The sequence below is a fragment of the Eutrigla gurnardus genome, assembly GCF_963514095.1.
Source record: "Eutrigla gurnardus genome assembly, chromosome: 22".
NCBI lineage: Eukaryota > Metazoa > Chordata > Actinopteri > Perciformes > Triglidae > Eutrigla > Eutrigla gurnardus.
The window spans coordinates 7,888,592-7,916,438 of NC_139933.1; the positions used below are offsets into that span (position 1 = coordinate 7,888,592).

The 27,847-nt window shown below is 42.2% G+C and overlaps 3 protein-coding genes across 5 annotated transcripts; all 3 read left to right on the top strand.

The window, feature by feature from the left end:
- The first annotated feature begins 265 nt into the window (after nt 1–265).
- gpam (glycerol-3-phosphate acyltransferase, mitochondrial) lies at nt 266–16,679 on the top strand. The gene is made up of 21 exons (XM_084040573.1): nt 266–422; nt 3,089–3,225; nt 3,375–3,494; nt 3,936–4,009; nt 5,337–5,450; nt 5,592–5,741; nt 5,951–6,050; nt 6,334–6,470; nt 7,091–7,190; nt 8,915–9,127; nt 9,299–9,412; nt 9,497–9,582; nt 10,248–10,357; nt 11,313–11,383; nt 11,697–11,964; nt 12,047–12,204; nt 12,416–12,493; nt 12,693–12,830; nt 12,955–13,144; nt 13,388–13,446; nt 13,568–16,679. Exons 2-21 carry the CDS (start codon nt 3,142–3,144, stop codon nt 13,682–13,684), a joined length of 2,481 nt encoding a protein of 826 aa, XP_083896699.1. The 5' UTR covers nt 266–422; nt 3,089–3,141; the 3' UTR covers nt 13,685–16,679.
- A 516-nt stretch (nt 16,680–17,195) lies between these two features.
- Nucleotides 17,196–21,879, top strand: LOC311033285 (FERM domain-containing protein 6-like). Of its 3 annotated transcripts, XM_084040596.1 has the most exons (13): nt 17,196–17,289; nt 18,575–18,665; nt 18,868–18,947; nt 19,119–19,177; nt 19,617–19,827; nt 19,905–20,060; nt 20,131–20,196; nt 20,490–20,558; nt 20,679–20,853; nt 20,992–21,153; nt 21,339–21,458; nt 21,562–21,584; nt 21,670–21,877. In XM_084040596.1, exons 1-13 carry the CDS (start codon nt 17,224–17,226, stop codon nt 21,709–21,711), a joined length of 1,320 nt encoding a protein of 439 aa, XP_083896722.1. In that variant the 5' UTR covers nt 17,196–17,223; the 3' UTR covers nt 21,712–21,877. The 3 variants fall into 3 exon arrangements, with proteins under 3 accessions (XP_083896722.1, XP_083896721.1, XP_083896720.1); XM_084040595.1 differs by having other exon boundaries at nt 20,992–21,158; nt 21,347–21,458; nt 21,562–21,879; XM_084040594.1 differs by having other exon boundaries at nt 21,562–21,879.
- A 255-nt stretch (nt 21,880–22,134) lies between these two features.
- On the top strand, nt 22,135–27,608 carry ghdc (GH3 domain containing). Its single transcript, XM_084040590.1, has 11 exons — nt 22,135–22,323; nt 22,737–23,039; nt 23,933–24,129; nt 24,215–24,409; nt 24,542–24,661; nt 24,916–25,213; nt 25,315–25,504; nt 25,771–25,842; nt 25,927–26,060; nt 26,157–26,245; nt 26,329–27,608. The coding sequence occupies exons 1-11, from the start codon at nt 22,257–22,259 to the stop codon at nt 26,548–26,550; spliced, it is 1,887 nt and encodes a 628-aa protein (XP_083896716.1). The 5' UTR covers nt 22,135–22,256; the 3' UTR covers nt 26,551–27,608.
- Nucleotides 27,609–27,847: the final 239 nt, after the last annotated feature.

Sequence of the window (27,847 nt, forward strand, 5' to 3'; positions counted from 1 at the left end):
AGTGCACCTGTTATTGACACACATAACGCTACTGGTACATATATGGCACAGCATCATGTCACAAATGAAAATGCGTTGAATCCAACAGTCCACATACTTCCAGTGTACTTTGAGGATTGCAGCTGATGAAATGAATGAGTGGCCAAAAAAAATATGCATACCGTAGTTATCATATGGACGCCATGCTGCCCTCTGCTGGCTGTTGGCAGAAATGCACCACTGACAGTTCGTCGCTGTACCAAAATAACAGCTCTCCTGCCTCCTGTGACACATTTCTGTCAGGGCTGTACCGTCCAGTCTTGGGAGGAGAGCGGAGCTCTGGCAGGGAGACACACAAAGGCGCTCGAGGACACGCCGGCCGGCTTCAGTTCTGTCGACGAGTTTGCTTCTGAGATATGAGTCAGCGTCACACAACGTCCAAGGTAAGGAGGATTTCATTCTCGCGAGCTCCCGGCTAGCGAGCTAGCGCTAGCTGCATCGCCTACGTTGAAGTCTGCTAATTCCGCGCGTTGTATTGTCATGGAAACAACATTGTAACCTTACATTACACGACGTCGTCGGCACGCTTGTGACCAGTGAAAGCTGAGCCGCATTCAGGTTCATATTTTAGTATCACAGCCTGACGTTAGCCGGTTAACTTTACAATGACATTGAGTGCGATTTCACATCCATGCTTGCTTCGGTGAAACATCACAATGCGACCGGTTTTCCCCGTTGACGTGTCTAAACGTACCCGGCTAAAAAACGGCTTCCATTGTGAGTATCGCGAGCCCCCCTTAAACCCTAACGTCAGGTCGGCCACATGAGGCTCGGGCAGCATGCCACACAACGTGCCAGAGACGCTGACCGGCGGTGACAGAAGCTGCTCGAGCCGCGCTCTCCTTTCATCACGAATCTCCCAAAAAATTTGAACCAGCCCGAAGCCGTCGAACCAGGTTATTATGAGCCACGGCGCCGAAGCCAAACAAACCGGCGTTTTATTTGTAGTATAAAACCAGACACCCGGCTTGCTTGTGTTTGTGCCATTGTTGTCTGCGCTGCTAGTTATCCTGCACACCCCATCTGTCACACAGGGACTTCTCCCGTTTGACCTGCTTATTGCAGACGGCTTGGAGCGCGTGAGGCGGATTAACCTACTCGCGTCTGCGCAGGGTTTTTGTTATCGGAAAGATGAATGCTGGTGTTTGTCCAGTCCAATCTGTTAATGAGCATGTTTGTTTTACTGTACAGTTAGTCATTGCTTCCTAAATAAATGCCTGTCTGTAAAGATCAATGCCTCCATCGGCTCATATTGATGGATAACATCTTGAATATTGGTATGTGAATTCTCATCATGCAGACAGGCTTCATAGGATAAGATTTGGATGATAATTTGGATGTTTTTTTCCCATTAGAAGTCTAGAAATGTGACAATATATCATTATAACTCTACATAAACCGATATGATTACTTGCAATCCAACGCTTCATTATGGTTTACATTCACCTGTTATCTAACCCCCCCCCAAAAAATCTCCTCATTCTTCAACTTCTTTGTTTTGCTTCCAACAAAGTCACCCCATCAAGTGGGAGTACTCTCGGTCATTGACCCCCTTTGAAAATCCTCATCAGTGTGCGTATCACCTACTACCACCACCACAACACTACAACAAGACAATGGCTTACAGGGCATTCATCCACTCCTGGATTAGTTAGGCAGGAACATTTTTCAGACTTTATATTCATAGAAAAGTGGAGCTGCCCCTATCCTACACACATACTCTACAATGTTTGTTGTGACAGCATTGATTCATTCATTCATTCATTCATTCACAAAGTGACTCCGTAACCTATTTTCAAACCAATCAGAGGCCCTGGTCACGGTGTTTCCTGTACTTTGTCCTTGCTTCTCCAGGCCGATGGACTCTACGTGTACTCCGTATTTTATTGTTGAATGAACTGTTTGCAGAAACAAAAGGTGGACAGGGACAATGTCAAAGTTTTTCATTGTCTTTCTTTGTAGGTATTTGGGGCCCAGACGGTGCACACCTCCATTGTAGCAAAAGGTTAACAAGACAGTAGCTAATATTGTGTGAGACCAGTATGTGTGATGTGGTCATAGAAGGTTATTGTTGTTCAGTGTTTTAATCTTCAGGACATCCTCACAAAATATCAATAATACAACGTCTAAAACAAATAAAACATGTGTTCACATCAGACATAATGTAGAAACTATCTCTTAGGCATTCAAAGGGGAACAAATTAATCTAATAGTGATTATTATTAACCATTTAATGCATTTTTTTGTTGGATATTATCAGAGTTTTTTCTTACACTTTAAGTAGCTGAAGCAGTACATTTCAACCCTTTTTTCTAGTGCTTTTCTTTGGGAATTAGCATATTCCAAATGTCTAAAATGTAGAAATACTAGTTCTTTGCTGTCCACAACTGTTAAGGTGGCCTCTGACAAATTGTTAAAAAGGCCCAGCCCTGATCCGAGTAATTCATCTTGTTAAAACTTTCAGTTATTTATTAAGTTATTTAAAGATGGCTGACTAGTAGGTTTGCAGTACGCAGCAAATATGTGTGATTAAACAATAGAAATAATCCTGATTAACATATAGACAAGTCTTCCGTGGCTCTTAGAATGAGGAATGTTTAAAGTGGCTCACAAGCAGAAGTGTGACAAGTAAAATGTAGACTTTTCTTTTAAATAGCGACTGTCACATAGTTGTTCCCTCAGATCTTCTCACATGTTTGGGCGTGAAATGCGCGACACAACCCACGAGCCCAAAGTGTCCGGGGATGAGTAAAACAATGTAACCTCGTTAAATCTGGCCTTACTGGAGCAAACAGGTGTAAAGTGAACCCTACTCACACTAGCAGGGTGATTCATTATGTGGGAGGGGCCCACATTTTTTAAACCTTTGGATACACCTAGAGAGATACTGTGGCATTCCTGTTGTAGTGACACTGGTAACACCTGCATCATGGTCAGTGTTCATGTACTCAAAATGCTGAGCAAAGAGAAAATGTCCATAACCGCAGGGGTGATGGCTGCGTTAAAATAATTAAAAACGTAACCTTTTGGTATCCCCGTGTCTTGCCAGCTTGCCAGTTAGTGGTGTGCGATCTGGAGGGAGTGGAAAGGACAGCAGAGAACATGGAGCTGTCAGATGGCTTGTTGCTGCAGGTCAACAATGGAGAGCAGTGGTGCAACCGCTGGAAACATCCCAACGATGACTCGGTAAGCCAAATACCTGCACCTCCTCCTTGTCTTCGTTGTGCCATCCATTACACTGTAGGATCGGCATCTTGTGAGATCATACTTGTTTGATCATGTCTTAGTATTTCCCGTTACCTTCAATGATTTTTTGTGTGTGGATGTGTTTCAAGGACCGCAGCACCAGCCCCTCAGTCCTGCGCTGTGTTGCCAGCACGTGGAAGGAGGGCCTTCTGAACAGAAAGAGGCCCTTTGTGGGCCGCTGCTGTCACTCCTGCACACCGCAGAGCTGGGTAATATTACACCACAGCTAATTTACTCTATCATGAGTTAATTTGTTAGACTAAGGTCCGGTCCAGAGTATTATTTATTGTGATTATTATTATTATTATGCAGTACACAGCACCTGCCAAAAAACAATTTATTTTGTCCGTTTTAAAGACAAGAATTCCATCCTAGTCAACATTAAAATGTATTGATTTTCTTCTCGAAATCTAAATGTAAATCAGAGCATGCATATATTAGCATCTTTATAATTACGAGATGTTGTTAAAGTAAAGAGTGTGAGGATTGCTCATCTGGATTTCAGTCTGCATTGCTTGCTAAAACATTCCTATAATGTTCTTGTTAAAGACAACAAAATAAAATATCCCTTTTTTATGTCTTTATTCCACAAATGTACAAACTATTCGCTGTCTTCTTTCTCATAATAAGCATTTTTGTTTTGGTCCCAGGAGAAACTTTTCAACCCCAGTATCCCCTCTCTGGGCCTGCGCAACGTCATCTACATTAATGAGACCCACACCAGGTAAACAAAGCAAAACCTACTCTGTTATAGTATCACTTCATTCCACAGTATTTTACTCTGAGCAGTCCATTGAGCTGGTAATAGGAACATATCTATCGAAACTGTATGGTGAGCTGGTTGGCTTTCACATGCTGCTTTTGGCATCTGGGGAACCTTTAATTGCCGCAAGAGCTTTAACTCCTGTATAGCACAATCAATAGAGTGCAGACTGGCACCGGCCCTCCGAACAACCCGAGTATAATACATGGCTTTAAGTCATGAGGGCCGATCTGTGAACCACTGGAAAAGGTAGACGGCTGAATAATTTAAAGTGTTTGTCAGTAGACACCAGACACATGACTGGACTTAGCAGGAAAAATGCAGTACGACACCTTTAATGCCTCGTGAGTTCGGAGGGAATCTTTGCTGTTTCAAATTCCAAGGCGATCCTTTGGTGAGAGGTGCCTAAGTGAAGGCTGTTGGCTATCATGCTCCAAGTAACACAGACGAGTTGAAATACGTTTGTATTTAAATCTGCGTTGTATTGGCATCCTGGAGCCATGATGGACTGTGAACATGTGACATGATGGCATCGTTAGTGTTGTCTAACTCAATCTGTATCGTGTCTGGTAGCAAAGTAGAACAAAACTGTCCTAAACAGTGGAAAGCTGTAAAGTCAGAGCTGTTAGTTTGGTCTTAACGGGCTTTGAAGTGAACAGTTAAACTATACCTTCTTCTTTTTTTGTGTGTGTATGTATGAAAGGGACTGATTTTTCACATTCTTTTAAAGCAAGTTATGTTTATTATTATATTTAATGCACAATTAGTATTTAATAATTTATATATATATATATCCAGGAAGTCACACACTAACTTCCTGGCTAAAAAGAAAATGCCTTTAGCTTCATTCTTAAGCCTATAGATTACTAAATCTGGACTCATTAGGCCGCATGATCTTTTTCCGTTGCTCCAGAGTCCAATCTTTATGCTTTTCCGATTAGCATAACTGATAAGTGGTTTTCACTACGAAGCTGTTTAGTTCCAATCCCTCGTGTGTGTGTGTGTGTGTGTGTGTGTGTGTGTAAGTAGTTTCAGCAATCTCCTTAGCAGTTTTATTTGCTTATGCAGGCCAATAATTTGACCGTCAGAATAACATCTTTTCCACAACCGCAGGATATTTCTTCCAACATGGTGCTACTCACAGCATCAGTTGGGGTTTTTGGCCAGGCAGTGTATGTTCATACATAAAGAATATGTCAATGCACACAGTATATTTAACAACGTGTCCTCTGCCTTGCTATTCCCGTGGATACATGATGCATATTTGCGTGTCTGTGTGCTCTTGCAGACAGCGAGGATGGCTGGCACGCAGGCTGAGTTATGTGCTGTTTGTCATGGAGCGAGATGTCAACAAGGACATGTTCACCAGGAACGTGGTGGATAACGTGCTCAACAACAGCAGGTAACGGACATGGACATGGCTTGAGACATTCGCTGGAATGTGCCATCGATGTGCGACTGACACTGTGAGATTTCGTAGTGGCTCCTGTTAGGAAAGAAACCTAAATTCTGTATATTTGTGCTGTGCTTTGTCCCGTGGCAGGGTGGAGAGCTCTATCGTGATGGTAGCCACAGATTTGGATGCTGCAGCCAGTCAGCCTGGCCAGGACCATAAAGCAGTCAGTAAAGTGAAGCAGAAAGCTCGGGCCTTCCTTCAGGAGATGGTGGCTAACGTTTCACCAGCCTTTATCAGGTATAGACTGTCGACCAGAAACCTCGCCGCTCTTGCATTTCAGTCATTGATTGATATTGTACCACATTTACAAAACGGAGAAAAACACACCATGTTCAAGGCCGTACACAGCGTTTCACTGTGGATTCAAATAGACTAGATTCTGCTACAGCGAAAGGTTTTGGACTTGTTTCTGTTCCACATCTTCTCACACTTTTGTTTTTGTTCAGGCTGACAGGGTGGGTCCTCCTGAGGCTCTTTAATGGTTTCTTCTGGAGCATCCAGATCCACAAAGGCCAGCTTGAAATGGTCAAGAAGGCTGCTACAGAGGTCAGCACAAACTACCCTCGCAAAGAAAATCAGAAAATCTTCTCCACAAAATGCACAAGAAAACACATCTCTGTCCACATCTTTGTGACAGCTAGAAACAGTCTCACACAAATATTGATCATGACAATACATTTCTAATGGCTACATGTACATTTATATATTTATATAGTACAGTATAACTGTATACAATTAGAAGACAACATTTTGCCCTTACGTATCCACTTTCATTGTTTAAACTGGTTGTTTCTTTTGTTTAAAAGTCATGTATTTCTTGTCTTAACAGCAAAATGTGCCCATGGTCTTCCTCCCCGTTCACAAATCCCACATCGACTACCTGCTCATCACCTTGATCCTGTTCTGTCACAACATCAAAGCCCCACACATCGCTGCTGGAAACAACCTCAGCATCCCCATCCTGAGGTAAAAGGCCCACAGAGGTGTATTTCGGCTCTGTGATGGGGGAAAACACGCATCAGTTTGATATCAGAAGAAAGGCATTCCTCAGAAATAGATCAGTTAAAAGTGAACTAAAGATTGACACTGATTTTACATTTACAGCAGGGAATCCAGCCTGAAAACAGCTGGTCGACCCATTTTTATCACAACCTTCTTCAAATAGTATTTGAGGTTCTAAAGAGGATCTTCTATAATACATGGGTGTTTATTATATAGACCCCCAGAAGTACGAACCTGAGCCATGTCTAACAGGAACACACCTACAGGATGTAGAAGAGGAAGCGTAAAGGAAATGAAGAAGTGAAAAATGTTTTTAAAAAAAGAGCGTTCTAGAGATAAATAAAACACAAATATATATATATATATATAAGTAGGGGGAGCTGTCAGCGATATGTTTTAAAGAGGAATCACTACTGTACAGTGATGCCATTTAATCACAGTGACGCCATAATCCAAAAATATTGGCCCGTAGCAAATTAATGGCCCATCACAATTTTGCAGCCAACTGAAAACGACACAGCTGCTGCCAGTGTGGAAAGCTGAGCGTGGAAGCCACTTCATCAAATGTCCTTTTTTCCTCTCAGCACCCTCATCCGTAAACTTGGAGGATTCTTCATCAGACGGAGAATGGAGGAGACGGGGGACGGGAAGAAAGACATTTTGTACAGATCACTCTTACATGCAGTAAGTCCATTTATCTACAGCGAAGGCTGGTTTAACATACCGTTCCTAAATGTAGCGCGCTTGTGTGTTTTTATGCATGGTTTATTATATAACTGCGGGCTGTCTTCATGCCTTTCTGCTCTTTGTGTGCTTTTCATTCATGAGTGATGGACGGGGAGACTTAAAAGCTTTTGTTACATAATATTAACCCATGTTAGCACTTTTTTTCTTTCTCTTCTAGGCGGTATTGAATACTTTGAAGCTGCATTCATAACATACAATTCTCAAATTAAACTAATAATATTAATCATTACTATTAGTATAATAGTTAAGGCATATTGTACAATCAGTCTTTGCCTTTTACTTCATAAATACGTTATTAAGACACGACTACTATCCTGTAGTAGTAACTTCTTAAGATGAGCTGCTTTTCCTTACTGCACTGCCCTAGATCCAACTAATTTGCTGTCAGTTTTGCTCTGCTGGGACTGTAAGTAGGTTTATACATACTTGGACTCATCGTCATTAGTGGCTAATGGAATCACATGAACAGCAGAAGTGTTTGTAACCACAGTAAAGACGGTCACAATGAGTCAGTGTTGTTTTTGAGGAGCAGTGTTGATGTAAAGTAAAAAATAATATAAATATATATAAATAACATTGAGGTCTTTCTCACTGTGGTGCTGGTAGGAATGTATTTCCACCCTGACGTTTGCTTATTGGATTAAAACTGGAATCTGAACCTTATGTTCAGCTCTAGTATTTAGATAATGTGGATTAACAAACTTCTGCTAATGAGAAAACCTGAAGGAGAACTAATGTGAATGCCTACCAATGTTAATTAATGCTTTGTCATTATTCACTACTAGTAACACTAAGCCTCTTAATGAGCTTTCTACTAAATAGCCAGGCTGCTTTAGGAGATGAACGTAATTTTACCGGTCTATCGCAGTTGAGTATCGCTGTTAATCTGTATATTTGGAGTTTGTGGAGGAAAGTTGAGAGTAGTAACACAGGTGAGATAAGAGGTGTCAGCTTAAGACGTGAGCAGCTGTTGTAAAGCATGACCTATATTTGGATCCCTTTGTACCAGTCCAATAGTTTACCACACATCCCAACAAACAGTAATACTTAAATTTGGGAGATATCATTACAATCTGGCATGCTTGTGTTGCTCACATAAATCTAATGAACCTCACTCCCTCACAGGCAGACAGAAGTAAATAAAAAATGGGCTGCTCTTATTTCTGTGGTTCCTGTGAAAGCCGAAACCTGGACGTCTGTCCTCTTCCCTGCTTTCTGTCACTCGGAGCCCAGAGTCCATTTCACAACATACCTTCCCTTCTCACAAGTGTCTACATAGCAGGAGACAGCTGTGCACATACTGTACTGTAAGGTGGATTCTCTTACACAACATGGCTGCTTTGGCACGTGCCCAGTTCCCTGCGGTGTGTTTGGGGGTCAAACTGTTGGAGACCACCACCCGCTTTCCATTTGTGTTCGGGCTGCGCACACAGCAGCTGCACTTCCCCTCACTCCTACCTTGTAATGGAGTCGATCTTGGTAATCACAAGGTCAAAAGACAAGCAAATTGCATTTTCATCAAAAGTACGACCTTTGCTCACAGATCGTTACGCATATTTGTCTCGCTTTTCACATCCAGTGCCACCTTTTCATCATCCATCTTCATCCCGCCTTTCTCACGACAACGTTTCTCTCTTGTGTTTTCATCAATCTCCCTTCAGTATACGGAGGAGTTGTTGCGTCAGCAGCAGTTTTTGGAGGTCTACCTGGAGGGTACCCGCTCCCGCAGCGGTAAGCCGTCTACAGCGCGTGCAGGCATGCTGTCCATCGTGGTAGACACCATGTGCACCGGTTCGATCGCAGACGTACTGGTGGTGCCAGTTGGCATCTCCTACGATCGTATTATTGAGGGCAACTACAACAGCGAGCAGCTGGTAAGTGCTCAGTGGACGTCTGTTTTCGTGTACATTTGCATTGGTAACAAAGCTGTTTTCCTCAGCCATTAAAAGAAACAATAGATATTATAGCATCTGGTTTCGGTGGGATGAATAGAATGCCTCGTTATGATCATGATTGTCACTATCTGAACTCCTCAATCCCACCAGGGCAAACCTAAGAAGAATGAGAGTTTGTGGGGAATAGCATGCGGCGTGTTCAGGATGCTGAGGAAGAACTATGGCTGCGTCAGGGTTGACTTCAACCAGCCCTTCTCCCTAAAGGTGACTGACCACAGGTTTATGAGTTTTGTACAAAATAACTACATCTATTGTACTTGTAATTAACCTTTTGTGTGTCTAACGTAGGAGTACCTGGACTCCCAGAGAGGCCGCCATATCCCACCACCAGTGTCCCTGGAGCACACCTTGACGCCCATCATTATTTCTGCACAGTAAGGAACGATATACCTCTCTGACCATCATTTATTTCCTCCTCTGACCACAGACCAGCAGTCCCACCTGTAATATTGGGAAAACCTCATGTCCAAACTTGGCTTCTCCCTCCTGCTACTTCACAGCTGAGCACATCTTGAGTAAACACCGACTGGGGTTACTTCAGTTCAACAACGTCCCCTCAAAATACAACTGCTATAGTCGTACAGTACATCAACAAGGACAGCAGCGGTACATCCCAGCTGGTCTGGAGTTCAGAACTCAAGCCAGCAGAGCATATTTATTTTTCCACAGCATGTAAAGTAACATGGTAAATAGTCTGTGCCATGAGCCTGGAAATAGAGGTTCACAAGGCTTATGGCGATTTAATGATCACGTCTGTTAGGTTATTATGCTTACTTCAGCTCAGATTAGATTAGATTCAAAACTCAAGGGGCAGGTTGTTTGCAGCATAAACCCATTACGCAGAAAAGTAGTACACAGGGCAGGCTCAAGCCTGTTTGGTGCCCTGCTATTCAGTCGTATTGTGTTTTTCTAAACCATCATCTAAATATATTACAACTTATATTGCTGGTTTCTGTTATTTTAACTGATACATATCAAGTTGAAATAACAAGACAATTTTCAAACTTTGTATTTACATGTTGAGTTGTTATTCTTCCAGGCCCGATGCTCAGCTTTTTGAGGGGCAGGAGGAGCAGCTGAACAGAGAGCTGCCGGATGACATCATGAGACGACAACTAATTAACAACCTGGCCAAGCACGTCCTCTTCAGTAAGAAATTCACAACGCCACAGCCTGTGGCTTTACAGTGATCCCGAAATGTTATAAGCCACGTGGCTATAGTTAGGGTGCGTCCTAACTATAGCCACGTGGCTTATTACATTTAGGGATCACTGTCAGCCATGCAAAAGCAGTTTACTTCCAACCATACCGCATTTAGCTTAATGTCTTATTGCGCTATGACATCTAATTTATTTAAAATACTGGCGCACACGTTTGCTGCTGTTTTCTTCTTTTACATTAGCTTCTATGAGTCTCCTTTTCATCCCTTGTTAAATGTGCACCTGCCCGCCGGAGCGAAGGCTGCACGCGTGAAATACTATCCATCAAACTGCATCTGTTCATTGAAATCCAACACGGCACAGCATCAGTCCGTCCGCCTCACATCACTCAGGGCTTTTTAACCGCCGGGGCAGCACTACAGAAACCGGTTCTCCCCAGCTCATTCAGCCGCATTCACCTACACTAGGCCCATTTGTGTGTCGCCCTCAGCCAATCACAAAGCCTCCAGCTGCATGGCATGTTGTTTTCAGCCAATAGGACGGAGGCAAAGGATAGAGAGGCAGAAGAGGGGAGGAATGCAGTACCACTGCTCACACATACATTACACCATGAACTTGAGCTATCCTTAAAATGACCACTAGTAACCCTTGTCCTAAGACATGTGCACACACAAGCACATGCACAAACAAACAAAACATTGTTTTCTCTCTCTGCTTATATGTTATTAATGTAATCAACTCTTTTGGATCTTTTAAATCCTGTGTTATATCATAAGTAATTGCACAAGTAAAACCTGGTACATAGCAGGTGTGATGCTTAACAGCAAAGCACATTTTGTTTTTGTCTTGTAAATTAAAAATATATATATTTTCAGATGATATTGATATTATTACATTTCTATTTTGCGTTGCTCACCATATCCTCTCTGTATGTTCCCTCACAGCGGCTAATAAGTCATCAGCGATCATGTCTACCCACATAATTGCCTGTCTGCTGCTGTACAGACACAGACAGGTAAGTCCGGCTTTTCATGCTGACCCGTGGTATACCGCGCCCTTTTTCCTTTTTCTTTTACTCCCCTGTTCCTCTTATATCTCCTTTTATTGTCTCGTTTGTTCACCTGTTCATTCTCTTCTCGCCCACCATGCTCCCAACCTCGCATCAAGGTGTTCCAAATGTCACATGCACCTGCGTGTTAGTAATGAATATCCTTCTCCGTTAGAGATCTCTCCCTTCCTACGTCCTCTATTCTGTGCATTATTGGTGTGCCACTGCCCTCTGCAGGCACTTTGATGTAACTTGTGTTTCTCCCACCGCTTTGCTCCAGGGAGTGGTGCTGTCCAAGCTGGTGGAAGACTTCTTCAACATGAAGGAGGAGATCCTGTCACGGGACTTTGACCTGGGCTTCTCGGGGAACTCCGAGGATGTGGTCATGCGTGCCCTTCACCTACTGGGAAACTGCGTCAATGTGACCAGCAGTGCAAATCGCAACGGGGAGTTCACCATCGCGCCCAGCCAAACTGTACCAGCACTTTTCGAGCTCAACTTCTACAGCAATGGCCTTTTTCACGTCTTCATTTCTGATGCAATCATTGGTATGTTGACGTTATAAAATCAGTCAGACGCTTGTTGTCCCGAGTCTAGATTTTTCCTCACTACGTTTCTTTATGTCTCCAGCCTGCAGCATCCTTTCACTGCAGCGAGAGCTGGTGGCGGAATCGGAGTCTGATCACCTGCCAGATGGTCCCAGTAGCCTCCCTCTCAGTCAGGAGAGACTCATCCGCAAGGCTGCCGGGCTCTCCCACTTCCTCATTAATGAGGTGACGGTGGCACCTGTAAGTCCTGTACACCGCCACCATCTTTCTAAACAGCAGGAGGAAATTCTCTCTATTTTAAAACACCTTCATTAGCTTCTTTGCATTGTGAACTATGAAAAGCCTTTATTATATAGTATTAATCAGACATAATGCCATCATATTTAGCATATATTAGGCATCATGTGATGGTGTGAGATTAATCCCTCCTCCCCTCTCCTCTGCCTCACAGCCCTGTCAGACTATCTACCAGGTTTTTCATGATGCAGTGACCCGGCTGATCCAATACGGAGTTCTCTACGTAGCAGAGGTCAGTTTACAGATATAAACCTCACTGCTGGCGGACATAAAGCAAAGCGACAACTGTGACTAATGCTGGGTGGTGACTGATGATGAACATCTTGGCGGGCGCTGTTTACTCTAATTGCTTACTGTATGTGTAATGTGGCAGTACTTTTCTAATGGTCCAGAAAGACTAATTAGTGTGTGTGTGTGTGTGTGTGTAACAGGAGGACCAGGAGGAACTGAGTCCCAGCCCCACAGAGGAACCGTGGCCCAAAAAGTTCCCCGAGCCCCTTTCCTGGAGAAGCGACGAGGAGGACGAGGACAGCGACTTTGGAGAGGAGCAGAGAGATCGCTACCTAAAGGTCTACTTTACTAATCTTAAAAGAATATTTTATTAAACCCAACAAAATCACCAATATCTAGAACCGTTTTTGTTGCAGTTTAATTAAACAAAATGCGGTCACTGACTTCCTCTCCCTGTTTCAGGTGAGCGTTTCCGCAGAGCACCAGGAGTTCTTCGTATTCCTACAGCGACTCCTCAGCCCGGTCCTGGAGGCCTACAGCGGAGCTGCGATCTTCGTCCACAGTCTGAGTCAGCCCATGGCTGAGTCCGACTACACCCAGAGGCTCTTCAGATACCTGCTCACCCGAACCGAGAGAGGAGTGGCTGCTTATGGTAGGACTGCAATATGTCACTAAATAAAGGGCACTGAGTAATTATTATTCCATGTTTTTTTTACTTTTTATAGTACAAAAAAAGTAATTATTTAACCTAAATGTATGCTTTATCGCAGAGCAAAGATGACTGAAGATTAACTATGAATCAAGGAGTACAATTTTCAGATATTAAAGTGCATGAGCAGGTTTTATTAGTATTTTTGACTCCTTTTGTAAATGTTTTTTGTTTTTTGTTTTTCAGGTGAAAGTGCGACTCATTACCTGGTTAAGAACACAGTAAGGACATTCAAAGAGCTTGGGGTAAGAGAGTGTTTATGTGAGCACATGATGTGTTGCTTACAGTTATTAAAATCAAGTTTGGTGTTCAGGCTCCTCCAGCTGGATTTCAAGTTTGCCTCCTGTTTTTGTGATTTTCTTTTAGGTCCTGAAGCAGAGAAGAGAGAACCAGGTGTCCACCCTGGAGCTGAGCAGCACCTTTCTACCTCAGGCCAGTCGGAACAAACTCCTGCAGTACATCTTAGGTTTCACCCTGCTGTGACCGACACACCTTTTCAGCCCAGCTCAGACCCCAGGCTCCTTCCAATAAAGGGCTTCTACTGGTTACTTCTAAACAATCCCAGGTGCTACTCTGTGGAAAGCTTTACCAGGAAGTGCCTTCACATAACAGCCGCTAACTGTTAGCTGTTAGCCGGAAGAGACTCGAAGCCAGTCTTCACTTCTTTTTTTTTTTTTTTTTTGGTTCCAGTCTATGACTCCCCGTCTCAGAACTGTGCAGCTGATAAAACACATGTATCGTTCTTCGAGGAGGAACCTCTAGGGATCATCCTCTCTTTGTGAACTTTGTCAATGAAGTCACAAGGTTTTAATATGATCAACATTTTAAACGTAATCAGAAAAATATACTCGAGCAGGTTAGTAAATAAGACTCACTTTTACAGCAATCCGAAGAAAGCAAGCTGCCTTTAGTCCGTACGAGTGAACAAGCAAAATATGCATAGAAAATAATGGTAACCGACAACAAAAGGCGTTTTTATGTTAACTCTGCTTGTAAAACTGCTGTTCTCTCTCCAGTGCACTCCACAATCATACAGCAGAAAACAAGTCAAAATGTAGTTTGATGAAAGGCTAGTTTTGAGAATAAATCTGTGTACATAGGCCACAAGAACAATGTCTCTCATTCATAGTGCATTAAATACATGCATCAAACTAAAGTCTCATTAGATTTGTTCCAGCGAAATGCGTACATATCCAAATTTTCTTTTGCAAAACAAAATATCTCAAAATCTAATCCTCTTGATAGACAACTTGAGTCATATATACGACACAGTTACTGATTTAAGATATCAACAATATAAGCAGCAAATCGATTCCGCCGTGAGGAAAATATCTACGAGGCAAACGCAAAATGTAACGTGTAGAAAAATCATAAGCATCTCCAGCTAAGTGCATTCAAACCACTATCACTACAAGTGCATTTAGTTACACTTTGCGTCGTGGGTTTCGATGATAAATTACTTTAATTTCTGTGTTTGTGTGACACCCTTTTTCACTTGTCAATTATTTTTAACATAGCAGGGCACATAAAACATTTAATAGCAGCCATCACATCCACTAACTTTCAAATTCAACAGGTTCAGAAACTCTTTGGTCGCGACTTTCAGGGAACGCAGAGATTTGGGATCACCACTATTTCCCCCCCTGTATTATATACACATTGTTTAAATGCTCTTAGAGCATAAATGCTGACGAAGCAATTTTTGCTCCAATGGTTGGGCATTCACAAAACAGAGGTGGGGAAAATATATGGTACATATATCCACTGTGTAGTAGTTTGCATCTCTAAAAGTTGGCAAGAGAGTGTCTCTGTTGGACTGTTGAAGAAAGGAGACTTTCTCCTTTGTTTACTTTTAAATGCAGACGACTGAAAATGAAATAACAGTCAGTTGTCAGGTTTACCTGTTCTTATTTTTCTTGGTTCAATAGCACCACTGTCTTACTTCCACAAAATCTCAGTCTGAAAATGTTCCTTAAACACACTCGGATCACGATCATTTCAGATTTTTTTTGTCGTAAAAATGGTGTCGGACAGGCTTCAAATAAAAACTGTAGGAACAGAATGTTGATCATGAAAATCTAAAATAGATACAAACCACCAAATCAAAAACATGAGTGAAATTATAACCTGCTAGTGAAACGTTACTGCACAGTTCCTGTGCATTTAGCTGCTTAACATTTTCCTTTGTACTGTTAGATAACACAACAGGACTCAGTACTACTGTCCTAAGACATTTAGCATTGAATATAAATGTACATCTAAGTAAATGTTGGTGTATGGATGCTCAACAGCTGTGCAGGGGGATTGTGTTTGGAAAGGGCAGAGTAAGTTGTATGATTTTTCCTGGATTATTAGAGGGAATGCCAACAATATTTTCTCAGATTGATAATGTGAAGACGGCGTGAATGTTAAAAAAAAATCAACGTTCTTGATCTGTCAGGGCAATAAAAGTAAATGGGGTTCAGTGTGTCTGGTGGTAAACATTTGAATATTTATACTGAAAGACTTGTTGACGGGGATCAACAGCACTGCTTGTTTATTAACTTAAATGCTTAATGTCAACATATTGCTTTATTTAATACGATAAACCTGCATATTTTCATGCAGTTTTTCAAAACCTATATGTACAAAATAACCCTGAAGTGGAAACTTGTGGAGGGAATCGGTGGATGACGCCCCCACAGCATGTTGAAGAAAAGAAAAGTATGTCATTTAAATGTGAATGTGATCAGAGTGATGACTATTTACGTTCAAAGCATTTCTGAGCCCGCGAGTCCCCCCACACTGAGGGACCACTCCGCCAAAATTAAAAAAAAAAAAAAAAAAACACACTCTACGTACTGTACTGCATGTTTCCTCTGGTCGCCTTTAATCATCGACATTTCAATGTGAAAGCTACTTAACCCGAGAATTGTATTTTACAGTCTGGTGTGTGAATTACGTTGCAGAGAAAGCTAGTCGTTCGTTTAGGAGATGAAGTTAAATTTGTTTACCTCTTGAATGTATCTCATCTGTCCCCGAAAAGGCCAATGTGATATTGTAGAGTACTCAATGGAGTCGGTACATGATTCAGTTTTTTTTTTATGAACTGCTTGTGGGGATTATTGTTGAGACTCATTGCTAATGAAGCTGCATTAACAACACCTCTCTACAACTATGTAACTTTGTAGGATTAAAAAAACAAACTGTATCTGGGGAGCAGGTGCCTTTTTAACGCACTGTAGTGGTCTTTGGTTGTGTTTTTTTTTTTTGTTCCGTTTCTGTGCATGTTAAAGATAATTTTGTGTGGGAATCCAAAAGAACACTGTAGATTGTAACGTAAAAACGACACAAGAGCAGAGAACTTGTGGTTACTAAGAAGAATCACCAGCTACTAAAAAAAAAAAAAAGACACGTTTTCTGTTCTTGCTTTCTCAGTGCAAAGCACAATTGGCATTATTAGATTTTGTTTTTAAATAAATTAATGATAGATTAACAATTGCGTCTTGTGTGTCTTTTATTAATTCATTTTATTTGTGTGTGTTTTTTTTAATATATATTTATTGGTACTATTCATATCATGTGACTGCAAAAATATTTTCCCATTTGATGAACCATGTTTAATCATGTATTTTTTTCTGTATATGATTTTTCTCTCTGATGTCTCAAGTTTTGACGGTTGTGATGTTTTTTTTGCAGCCACTTCTTAGGATTTCATTTTGAATATACTCTTAAGCTGCCAACACCCTGCCTCAGCTTTTACTTCACACATTTATTTTTATTTTTTCTCCCCTGTAGGCTCTTTGAGTGTTCAGGGATGTTGTAGAAATAACGCTCAAACAGACGTCTGCATTAAGAATCTGTGATAATCTAATGAGCAATGTGAAGATTTTATGCTTTTCTGTGTTTGGTATCAACAAGAGTAGGAAGTCATTACATGTCAGGGTTAGGGAGGAGGGCTGGCGGGCGGCTGTCGACTCGTGGGAGGACAGGAGGAGGATAAATGGAGGCCTGAGGCCATCTGAACACTTGTGACGGTGAGGATGAAGCAGCAACGACAAGTGTGCGTCCTTCTACCAAACAAGCAGCACCTGGACTGTGCTGTCGGGGTGAGTGGATTAAATCTCCTCTTCACTTCATATTGTTTTAATGACTCACTGTTTCTAATGAATCACCTGGAATTGGAGAAACGCATAGACCCCAGATTTTGAATTTGAATTTATTAAAGGATAGCCCCTTGAGATGTAGCATCTCATTTTCAAGGGGGTCCCTGAACAAGCATATACATAGAACACACAACATCAGCAATACACTACATTACATTGTAGACATACATAACATGACAATACAATACAACAAATACCATACAACAAATACAGACATCTTGCTCACACACTCCCACATACCACCCCTACCCCCATCAATTTAACAGAATAGAAATATTAAATAACATAGTAGAAATAACAAAATAACAAAATGGAGAAAGAAGGAATAACAATGGAAGAATCAATGAAGTAATTAACTAAAAACAAGAGCAGTTTGTTTTAAGATGTAAATATAGTGACCTCCTGAAACAATGTAAAGAGGTAATAGAACGCAAAGAAGGAAGGAGATTATTCCAATCAAATGGGGCTTTATATTGGAATGACCTTTTACCAACCTCTTTAGAGATTCTAGGAACAAAGAAATAAGGGAAGTTGGTATGTCTAAGTGGGTATGGGGAGTTGTATGGAATCATAAGTTCTTTTAAATAAGGAGGACAATTAAAATAAATACATTTGAAAAGAAAATGGAACCAATGAGATTGCCTTCTTAATTTGGGTTGTAGCCAGTTCAGAGAATTTAATTTGACATAAACGGCTGTCATCGATGTGCCTGATTACATGGGCGTTACTGAAATGTGATCATTTTAATGTATAATGTACTTCTTACTAAAATGCACTTTTACTATAATGGGATAGTTAAACATTAATTCCCAAATAATTAAACTAAAGATCACAATAATCACAAATAATCCACAATAACAAGATTTTCAGGATATCTTAGAAAAGATAATAATGATATCTGTCCAATTCATAGTTTATTGTGGGTTTTGTCTCTTTTTTTTGGGTGGGGGGGGGCAAATAAATTTCACTCAAAATATTCGGCGGTGGAGAGTCTGTTATCATAACTGTACAAAAACATAATTATCATGACATCCCTACTCTGGATGAGGTCTGACTTTTTTTTTTTTTTTTTTTAAGGGAAGATTGTTACATTTTTGAAATCATAACACACAATAATTCCTTCAACTGATATCACAAAGCTAAAATACGGCATCAGTGTGAACACAAAGCTCACATGTCCTTTTGCATGTACTCTAATGTGCTTGTTGTGGTTGTGTGTGTGTTTTAGGTGAGAGCCAGAGGCCACGAGGTGTTGAACAGTGTGTTGAAGCAGCTTGGCGTCGCTGAACTCCAAGTCTTTGGTCTGGCGGTCCTCAGAGGTCAGGTTGTGTCCGTGTGGGAGTTCAAGAGAAAATGTTTTGAATTCATTAATTGTGGGATGCTGAAATTTAAGGAGGCTGCTGTTAAAAGGGTTCACTTACAGGAGCCTGTGAAGTTAGATAATCATGAGCGAACACACACTTGATGGGACTTTTGGTGTTTTCTCTGTGTTAATTAAATGTGTGCATTTCCCCCCCTCAGATAATGAATACCTCTTTCTTGATTTGGAGCAAAAGCTGAGCAAGTATTTTGGCAAAAGATGGAACACAAGATCCTTACTTGTGAGTTTAAACTCTAGAATCCTTTTTCCCAGATGGTTAATAAAGACATTTATTATCTGTTTCTGTTCAAATATGAACTCGACTGTCGAGTCTGTCGAGGTAAAGTGTTAAATTCCATTTGTGCAATATTTCTCTTTGACTCTGAACTATTTATTCTGCATTTACATCCAGGTCCCATTCGTCCTGTTTCTGAGAGTGCAGTATTTTGTAGAGAGTGGGCGGCTCATAATGTAAGTTGGTGTCCTGTCAGCGTTTTTTTATGAAGGATATTCATCTGTTTATACACATACAAAACCATGAATGTTCTCCCCACTCTTAGCGGCACATGTTTCCTTTAATATACGGTGCATTGCAACAGTATTAACCCTCATTGACTTTTTCCCCTTTGTTTCATTAGAACCAGAAATTAAAATGGAATTTATTGGGATTTTATCTAATGGACCCACACAAAATGTAAAAAAAAAAAAACGAATGAAAAGTGGTGCGTGGGGATATGTATTCATCCCCTTTGCTATGATGCTCCTAAATAAGATGTCATATGATTAATTAGATCAAGTCCACCTGAACAACAATAACAAAATAGGAAAAATATTACTAATACTATGTATACTTTTGCAAGGCACCCCATGCTAAGGACGTCCGTGATTTGATGGGTTTTGGTTGTTTAAGGAGCAGCAAAGTGCAGCAACTCTACCACACTGAGCTGAGGCAGAAGGTGCTGCATTCAAAGAGCTGCCATCAGGAAGCGTTGTTCTTCCAGCTGGCAGCTTCTGCACTCCAAGCTGAAGTCGGAGATCTGGAGGAGAGACCCGAGGAGAATGATGAAGAGGAGGGAGGAGAGAGACATTACTTTCTACCTGAAGATTACTTCCCCTCTTGGGTAAAACAAGAAAAGTGTGACCATTTGGATCAACCCTAAATGTTTATATGTGTGTGTAATAAAAGTTGTGTCCTCAGCTGATAAAACGTCGTGGACGAGACTTCCTGCTCCAGCACGGCCCGGTGTTGCACTCAGAGCTGAGAGGTGTGACACGTAGCCAAGCCGTCCTACAGTTTATAAAAGAGGCCGGCACCCTGCAGGACGGACCAGTCGCCTTCTACCGCATCAAACAGGTTGGACTGGACAGAACATACCGCTGTACGAGCTCAAGTTTTATATTCATCGGTTTCATTCCATGTGTAGGAGAAAAAAGAGGTGAGAAGCACAATCCTTCTTGGTGTGGCACTGAAAGGAATCCATATTTATCAGGTGGGTCTTTTGAGGGATTTATTTTTTCATATGTTCATTCATAAAGGGTTTGACTTGTAGATACATTCTGGAGCTTTCTTCATCAATTTACCCCCTGAGTTGGCATGTATAGGCCCTTTTCACAGCAGCCATTTTGACATGCATTGCTGGTGTAAACACAGGTTTAATTGATTAAATTAATTGGTGGTGGTCCCATTACTATGGCCATAATGTATGTTATTAATATCAGCTGCTTTACCCCACAATGGCTGCTGTGAAAAGGGCCTATTAATATCAAAAACCTTTTTCTCAAGGAGGTGGAAGGGAAGCTGTGCCTGTTGTATGATTTTTCCTGGACCGACATTGACCGCCTCACTTTCCAGGTTGGTCCCAAAGACCACATACACACCTAAACATGCAATGTATTCACATAGACGTGCGTGTCGCCACATCCTCTCATCCCTTCGTTATGGATGGTACCGTACCCCTCCGTTGCTCTCCAGGCCAGCACGTTTGAAATCTCTGCAGTGGGCTCTCTGTGCCTCCCGATGCTGGTGTATTACACTCCGTCAGCCTTCCACTCCAAACACATGCTGAGGCACATCAGTGACAGTCACCGGTTCCACATCAGCACCAGAGCTGCAGTCAGCTACATCCAACAGCTGGAAGACATGCAAGGTCAGACGTTTTATTTAAATCTTTTGTTTTTACATTTCACACTCGTACTACTCTACGATATATAAACAAAGATTATTATTTATACGGGACTATTAAGGTACCAGTTTCATCTTTTTCTTTTCCTCTGGATCTCTTCAGCCAGTCACTTCTGCAAGGAGGCCTACATTTGTGACACAACACGCTTAGCACACAGACTGCAGAGCAACAGCCTGTCATCCTCCATGTCCGACTGCAGTGTTGCGGTCGAAGCAACCGTGACCTGGTCCAAAGAGGAGGAGGAGGAGGAGGAAGAAGGGGAAGGTAAAGTTAAAATTATAGGTCAGGAAAGGAAAATGTTTCAAGTCTCTTTAAGTTTTGTTACAATCTACCAGAGAATCTACAAGCCAGTAGGTCAAATCAAGACTTGAATATTAACTACAATATTTCTGCTTGTTGCTGGAAGTCAGGATACATAAACATATATGTGTTTATGATGACTGTGGCAGATTTTGAGCTTTGTGTGGACGAACCAGTGGAGTTATTTGTTGACGACCCAGCTGAGATGCCGTGGCTGGCTGAGCTGTCTGTTGATGGACCTTTGGAGTTACCCACTTCTTATTGGACAGGTTAGTCCAAAGAAAAAGCAAAACGACAAACCTAATATAAGCTTAATTGTGCGTTTATCATTTAATCTGCACTACATAAGTTCCCATGCTCTTTCATTCCCAGCTGTCACCACGGAAATGAAACGGGTTAGTAGATCTGTCGGACTGAAAATTTCCAGCACAGCCGTCGCAGACATAAAAGGTGTCGGTGTTTTCTCTGATCCTTGTGCAGGTTCTGAGGAGGAGAGCTGATGAAGGGGTTTCTGTGGACTAACAGCCAGGGGCAAGAGGGATTCATTACACGCTCAGGACAAGATCCCTAATGTTACCGCTCTGATGCTCACACCATAGACATATAGATTCTGTATTTAATGTATAAATTATGCAAATAAGTGTTGCATGTCTCCAGTGCAAGCTTAAACACTTTTAACATCCTTTATGTAAATATAAATAAATAGCCCAGTTGCTACATAGAAGTGGTGACTTTGTGTCAAGATGTTTCAGTCATGAATCACAAATAAAAAATAATTTAATAAAATGAATTGTGAGTGTTTATGAATATTAGGATGGAAGTGTATGATGGGCATTCCCATGCTCCCTTGTTTTGGTTGGTTTGTTTGTTTTTAGCAGGTGTTGGGAGATAGATGTACGTCATCATGTAGTCAGCCAATCAGCGCCACAGGCTGCGACCCAAACACGGAAGCGGACCTAACGGCTACGAAAGCAACAGTTCAGGCTCTTTTTTTGTGTAACGTAATGTTGTTATTCATGTGAACGGCTAAAAACTACAGAAACGTTAGGTCACACCGTTTACCAGGGATGGCTTTCCCTTGGGTTTGGGTCGCGGTTGTGTCGTTTGCATTCGCCGTCATTGGATGCATTCTGGGTAAGTGGCGTCGATGTGACGAGGCTGTGGAATGATGGGAAGGGTCGCATTGAAAGTATGACTTGGTTAAAAGAACATACGTAAGTCATGTGCAACACCTTCACAGGCGAGCAGACGTTTAAAACAGCTAGCTAAAAGTAATCGATATGTTGTAGCAGCTAAAAGTAATGACCAAACAGTTATAAATGATTAGCTAAAAGTACAGAATTAACGGTTGAAATAGTTAACTAGCTACTAGTAAAGGATTACCGGTTGGAATAGTTCTCTAAAGTACTAAATAGTTCAGATAATTAGCTTAAAGTAATGAAAACGCTCGTTAGCCAAACCATTGTGGGGTAATGTTAGCTAACAGCGCCCCCACCTGGCTCATCGGCCTCATGTTTTCTTGTGTAACACCGGCACCTCGTCCACAGCGATGCCGCCTTCCCTGCCCTCCGTCCTCGGCGGGGCCGTCGGTGTGTTCTCCGCGGCCGGCATGGCGCTCATCTGGAGGGACGTGAGCTCCAAGATGAAGGGCGAACACCGGACGTTGAGCGGTCTGCTCAGCCAATATGTGGCGGTGAAGGGCGTGGGCTGGCTGGGCAGGCGGCAGAGGAAGAAGCTCGAAGCCGATACTCTGAATGTGAAGCAGGTCCAGGAGCAGACTCTGCTGAAGCGGCTGCGTAAAAACGCAGACACGTGCTATGGAAAACGGTACGACTTCAACTCAATCAAAGGTAAGAAAAGAATCGGATAACCCCAACGTTAACCCTCTGCAGGAAAATAAACTGCACGTGTCGTAACAGCCCCCTCTGACTCACTCATTTGTCCTCTGACTTGCTGTGATGCAACTGTGTGTGTGTGTGTGTGTGTGTGTGTGTGTGTGTGTGTGTGTGTGTATAAATAACCACAGAGCCTTTTCTCATTTCTTTCCCGATTAATCGTGGTGAAAAATGTCCCATGAAAATTTCCCGAAGCCCTACTTTATTTCTTCAGATCACTTTTTATGTTTGACAAATTAGCCAAAACCCAATCTTTCAAGATGAAGAAACGCAGCAAATTCTCACAATTGCAAAGCTTAAAGTAGGGATTTGTTTAATAAATGTCACTAAATTCAATTAAAATGATTCATTCCCGGCATTCATAATTGGTTTAATAAGTTTCTGTTTACCAAGATATAAACTCCTCTCCAGAAAGCCAGGATATAATTCAGTTTCATAAATATGAATTTCCTCTATTGTAATTGACATTGTTAGCTAGAATAGTGACATTTAAGAGTGTTAATTAAAGCTCCCAGATTCCCTGAGACAACAGCTGTAATTGGCAGTATCGCTGTAGAGGGCGAGGAATCAATAAAATATATACCACGATCACATACGTTATACTTTGTGGGTTCATCCACATCGCTGTAACAGTTCTATATATCGGATAGAAGATAAAGCTGTGGGTCGCATCCCATTTAGCACAGCCGTTATTTACCTTGGGAACACTATGTGTGATAAATGGTTTCAACTCAAAGGTCCACTTACTGGCTCTTCCGAGCTACAAGGAAGAGAACGGGGAAAATGGCTTATAATGGGAGTTTTTAACCCCATAAACAGAAACTTTAAAAGTGCCTGTTATTTTCCAGACAGTAATGGCTTCCGGGCGCGTCACCCCATCACCACGTATGAGCATTACCGCGAGCTCATCAGCCGCATCGCGGCAGGAGAGGAGAAGGTGATTATTGCAGAGAAGCCTCTGATTCTGGCCATGACCTCTGGGACGTCGGGGGCCAGCGCCATGTTGCTCAGCACCAAGGACACAAACACTGAGTTTTTCCTGCAGGTGAGGCTCGATAATGATGATGATGATGTGTTGGCCCAGCTGCAGCCTGTCCAAACTACCATATTTATTAATGCGTTTCCACCAGGGAGTGACCGTGTGTTTGGATGCCATGGGAAGAGCGTTCCCTGCGACAGACAGCCTTCAGCGCACCACCAAATTCTTCTACTCCCCTACTTTTCGCAAGTCTGAGGCCGGTATTCCCATCGGACCGAACTCCTCCACGCCAGCCTCCTCCCGCCACATGCTCAACCTCTACACCACCCCAGCACCCGCCTTTGAGGTACAATTCACCAGATGAGGTTCCCTTAATTGTCTTGTTATGTATGATTTTGTGTTGTTCTTTGATTTTCATGAATTTGTTAAATATTTTCCATGTTGTGCACTTTTTAAGGGACTGTCCTACCTTTTTCAGGTTGCCAGTGAGAAGGACACCCTCTACTTGCATCTCCTGTTTGCTCTCAAAGATCCCAGTGTGGGAACGCTGGAGTCCAACTTTGCTTCCACAGTCTTCTACGCTTTCACTGCTTTACAGGTGCAGCATAGCTCACAATGTCCAGATTAATTATACAGATAATTGTTGCATTGCATGTAAAAAAAAAAAAAAAAAACATTCTCAACTTTGTCATTAGAAATGGAAAATCTTACAGAAACGAAAGAGAAACCAAGAGACACGTTTACATCCAATAGCAGCTCTCTGTTTTGGATGGTGTATCATTCATTTATGCCTTGTTTGGGATATTTTCTTGTCAAGTGGGATGAAATCTTAAGCCGCTCTCCGTGTCATAGGATCGCTGGCAGGAGCTTGTTGAAGACATTGAGCGAGGGAAGGTCAGCAGCGCTCTGGCTCTGGAGACCAAAGTGAGGTCCAGGCTCGAGGCCCTGATGAAGCCAGACCCAGTGAGGGCCACTCAGCTCCGGGCCCACTTCGAGGGAGGGTTCCGTGGGATCGCCAAGCGGCTGTGGCCTCACCTCCACCTGGTGCTGGCAGTCGACTCAGGCTCCAATCAGATCTATGGGGAAATGTTGAGGGAAAACTACTGCAAGGGAGTGCCTTTCTACTCCCCTTTCTACGCTGCTACTGAAGGTAAGACCTGATGCCAGACACCACTGTCTAACTGTGCAAAATTTTGACTAGCATGGCACCTCTGCATTATTCGCTCTAATTGTATGTGTGGGTCCCTGCAGGTCTAATAGGGGTGAACCTGTGGCCTCAGGAGCCAAACAGACGCTACATGCTGTGTCCTCGCTCAATGTTCTGCGAGTTCCTGCCAGAGAGCAGCCTGGAGGAGGAGACGCCTCACACTCTGCTGATTGAGGAGGTGAAGGAGGGACAGAGCTATGAGCTCGTTATCACCAACGCCTCAGGACTCTTCAGGTCTGGTTTCATTTACAACCTAAAAGGGATCTAATAATGAATGGAATGATGAGGACAGATACATACCTGAAATATAGACCAATTTTCTATGCGTTAAATTAATTTACCTTAAGTCTAATGATGTTATATAATATCAAGATTCATGCTCGGACTCCATTAGACAATCGGGCATGCAATTACAATTTTAAAGATGCTCAGAAATACAATCTGCACAACGATTAATCCCAGCTGTTGCATGGTTGATGCTGTTTTTTGCCGTGTTACAGGTATCGAGTTGGAGACGTTGTGAAAGTAGTTGGATTCCACAACCAGTGTCCCATCGTTGAGTTTCAGTACAGGTACATTTTGTTCACGCAGCATGTAATGTAACGTACACACACACACAGCAAAATGATGTTTTCGTGCTTCTCTGCGTCCCTCAGGCGGGGTCAGATGTTGAGTGTTCGAGGGGAGAAAGTGTCTGAGGTGCTGTTCCTCAATTCTCTGAAGAAAGCTGTTACTCAGTGGCCAGGAGCTCAGCTGGTTGACTACTGCTGCGCTGAGAGCGGCATCATGGGTAAATCTTGCATATAACCCTCGGGTTACTGTAGAATTTGGGATTTGACGTGTGCTCTCGTTGCATATAATGAATCCTGCTTTACTGTGGTGTTAGGAGACTCGATAGGTGGCTCAGATCCTCATTACCAGGTCTTCATCGAGCTGAAAGGTGTGAGAAACCTCACAGAGGAACAACGATACAAGGCAAGACAAACCCAGACACGTTTTATTTTTCTCTAGCACTTCATTCTCTTCCTCTGAGTAACACCTCCTCTCTTTTCCTCCAGTTGGACGTCTGTCTCCAGCAGGACTCGGCTGTCTATAAGTCTTTCCGTATCAAAGGCAGCATTGGACCAATGAGGGTGCAGCTCGTGGCGGAGGGTGCGTTCAATGAACTCCGCAAACGCATGATGGCCTTCTCCAACACCTCGCCCAACACCTTCAAAATGCACCGAGTGCTGCGCAGGAAAGAATACGCCGACTTCCTCTTGGGGAAAACGGTTTCCTGAAAGCTCTCCTCTAAAGTCCGTTGTGGTGAACGAGACAAAGCTTGTGGACTCTGACTGTGGTGAGCCCTGACTCGATGAAATGTCTCCTTTTTTTGGAATCAACTGCTCATGAATGAGTTGATTGATTTGTGCCTTCGGGAACAAAACACAACATAATATAATTGTTGACAAATGTTCATTTCACTGATTTATTTTCTTGACCACATTTACAATCTTATTAAAGTGCACTTTTAAACTATTACTAAAGTCTATATTATTTAAATGTTGCAGGACGTCATCTAGCTTCCACAAAAAGCTGCTACATGAATTTATGTCTCATTATTTTAGTGCCTATCATTGTCGGTACTTTATTGTCACCACTAGGGGGAGGTAGTCCTATACAGTATGTAAGACTTGGACTGTTATTCATGTCATCTGCTACAGGTTTTATTGTCTAAACAGTGGATTATCAGTGATAACTGCCTTCATCATAATTGCTGTCATTATGTGTAAAGCCACAAGAGATTTCTGAAGTATAAAAGCAGTAGTGAGGTCATTTTTACTGGCAGATCAGAGAGATTACTTACTTCAATAATGCTTAACTCCTACATCGTTATTTAATTTTATGAAAATGATATGCAGACGAGTAAACAAGCCCACGTCAGAGATGACCCTCTTCACTTTTGCGTGAGGTTGCTTGGCAGGCATCTCTCCTGCACGTCTCTGTGTTCACAGAAATGGGCTAATATTTTTAGTAACATCCCATTTCGGCAGATGTTTGACACTGATAGCGCTGTGTTTTGACTTCATGTAGTGATCAGGCCAAAACAGGAGTCATGAAAATATGTTAAATTACCTCATTGAAGACCAGACCAAAGGGCATTTTCATGTGATGGAGACTCTAGGGAACATAGTCCGATGTGTTGTCTGTCACCTTCTCATGTTCAAAAATAATTTATATATATTTATATTTACTGATATATTTGCTTATTGATTATGTTACCTGACTAGTGTGGGTCCAGAGTACAATAAAATGACAGCATGGTTGTAAATAAAGCATGCAGCCGGTTGTTTTCCCATGCTTTCGCCATGTTTTATTTATTCATGACAGATTGTCTGTTTCTGATTGGTGTTTTAGTGAGATGGTGTGTGTGTGTGTGTGTGTGTCTGTCATCCTCACGTGCCTTGAGGATTTACACACACACACACACACGGAGCCTCTGAGCACATCTGCTCAGTCACAAGTTAATTCAATGCAAACAGCCAAGATTTGAGAATGACAGGCCTGATTTCTCAATGGGTTTGCCGAGGGAAGGAG

Bases quoted from the DNA above. Each gene is read 5' to 3' on its own strand.
- gpam (XM_084040573.1), top strand. From the start codon at position 3,142: ATGGAGCTGTCAGATGGCTTGTTGCTGCAGGTCAACAATGGAGAGCAG. The intron at 12,205-12,415 runs GTAAGTCCTGTA...TCTGCCTCACAG, and splicing joins ATGAGGTGACGGTGGCACCT to CCCTGTCAGACTATCTACCA. The intron at 13,447-13,567 runs GTAAGAGAGTGT...ATTTTCTTTTAG, and splicing joins GGACATTCAAAGAGCTTGGG to GTCCTGAAGCAGAGAAGAGA.
- LOC311033285 (XM_084040594.1), top strand. From the start codon at position 17,224: ATGAAGCAGCAACGACAAGTGTGCGTCCTTCTACCAAACAAGCAGCAC. The intron at 19,828-19,904 runs GTAAAACAAGAA...TTGTGTCCTCAG, and splicing joins AAGATTACTTCCCCTCTTGG to CTGATAAAACGTCGTGGACG. The intron at 21,459-21,561 runs GTTAGTCCAAAG...TTTCATTCCCAG, and splicing joins ACCCACTTCTTATTGGACAG to CTGTCACCACGGAAATGAAA.
- ghdc (XM_084040590.1), top strand. From the start codon at position 22,257: ATGGCTTTCCCTTGGGTTTGGGTCGCGGTTGTGTCGTTTGCATTCGCC. The intron at 24,410-24,541 runs GTACAATTCACC...TACCTTTTTCAG, and splicing joins CCCCAGCACCCGCCTTTGAG to GTTGCCAGTGAGAAGGACAC. The intron at 25,843-25,926 runs GTACATTTTGTT...TGCGTCCCTCAG, and splicing joins ATCGTTGAGTTTCAGTACAG to GCGGGGTCAGATGTTGAGTG.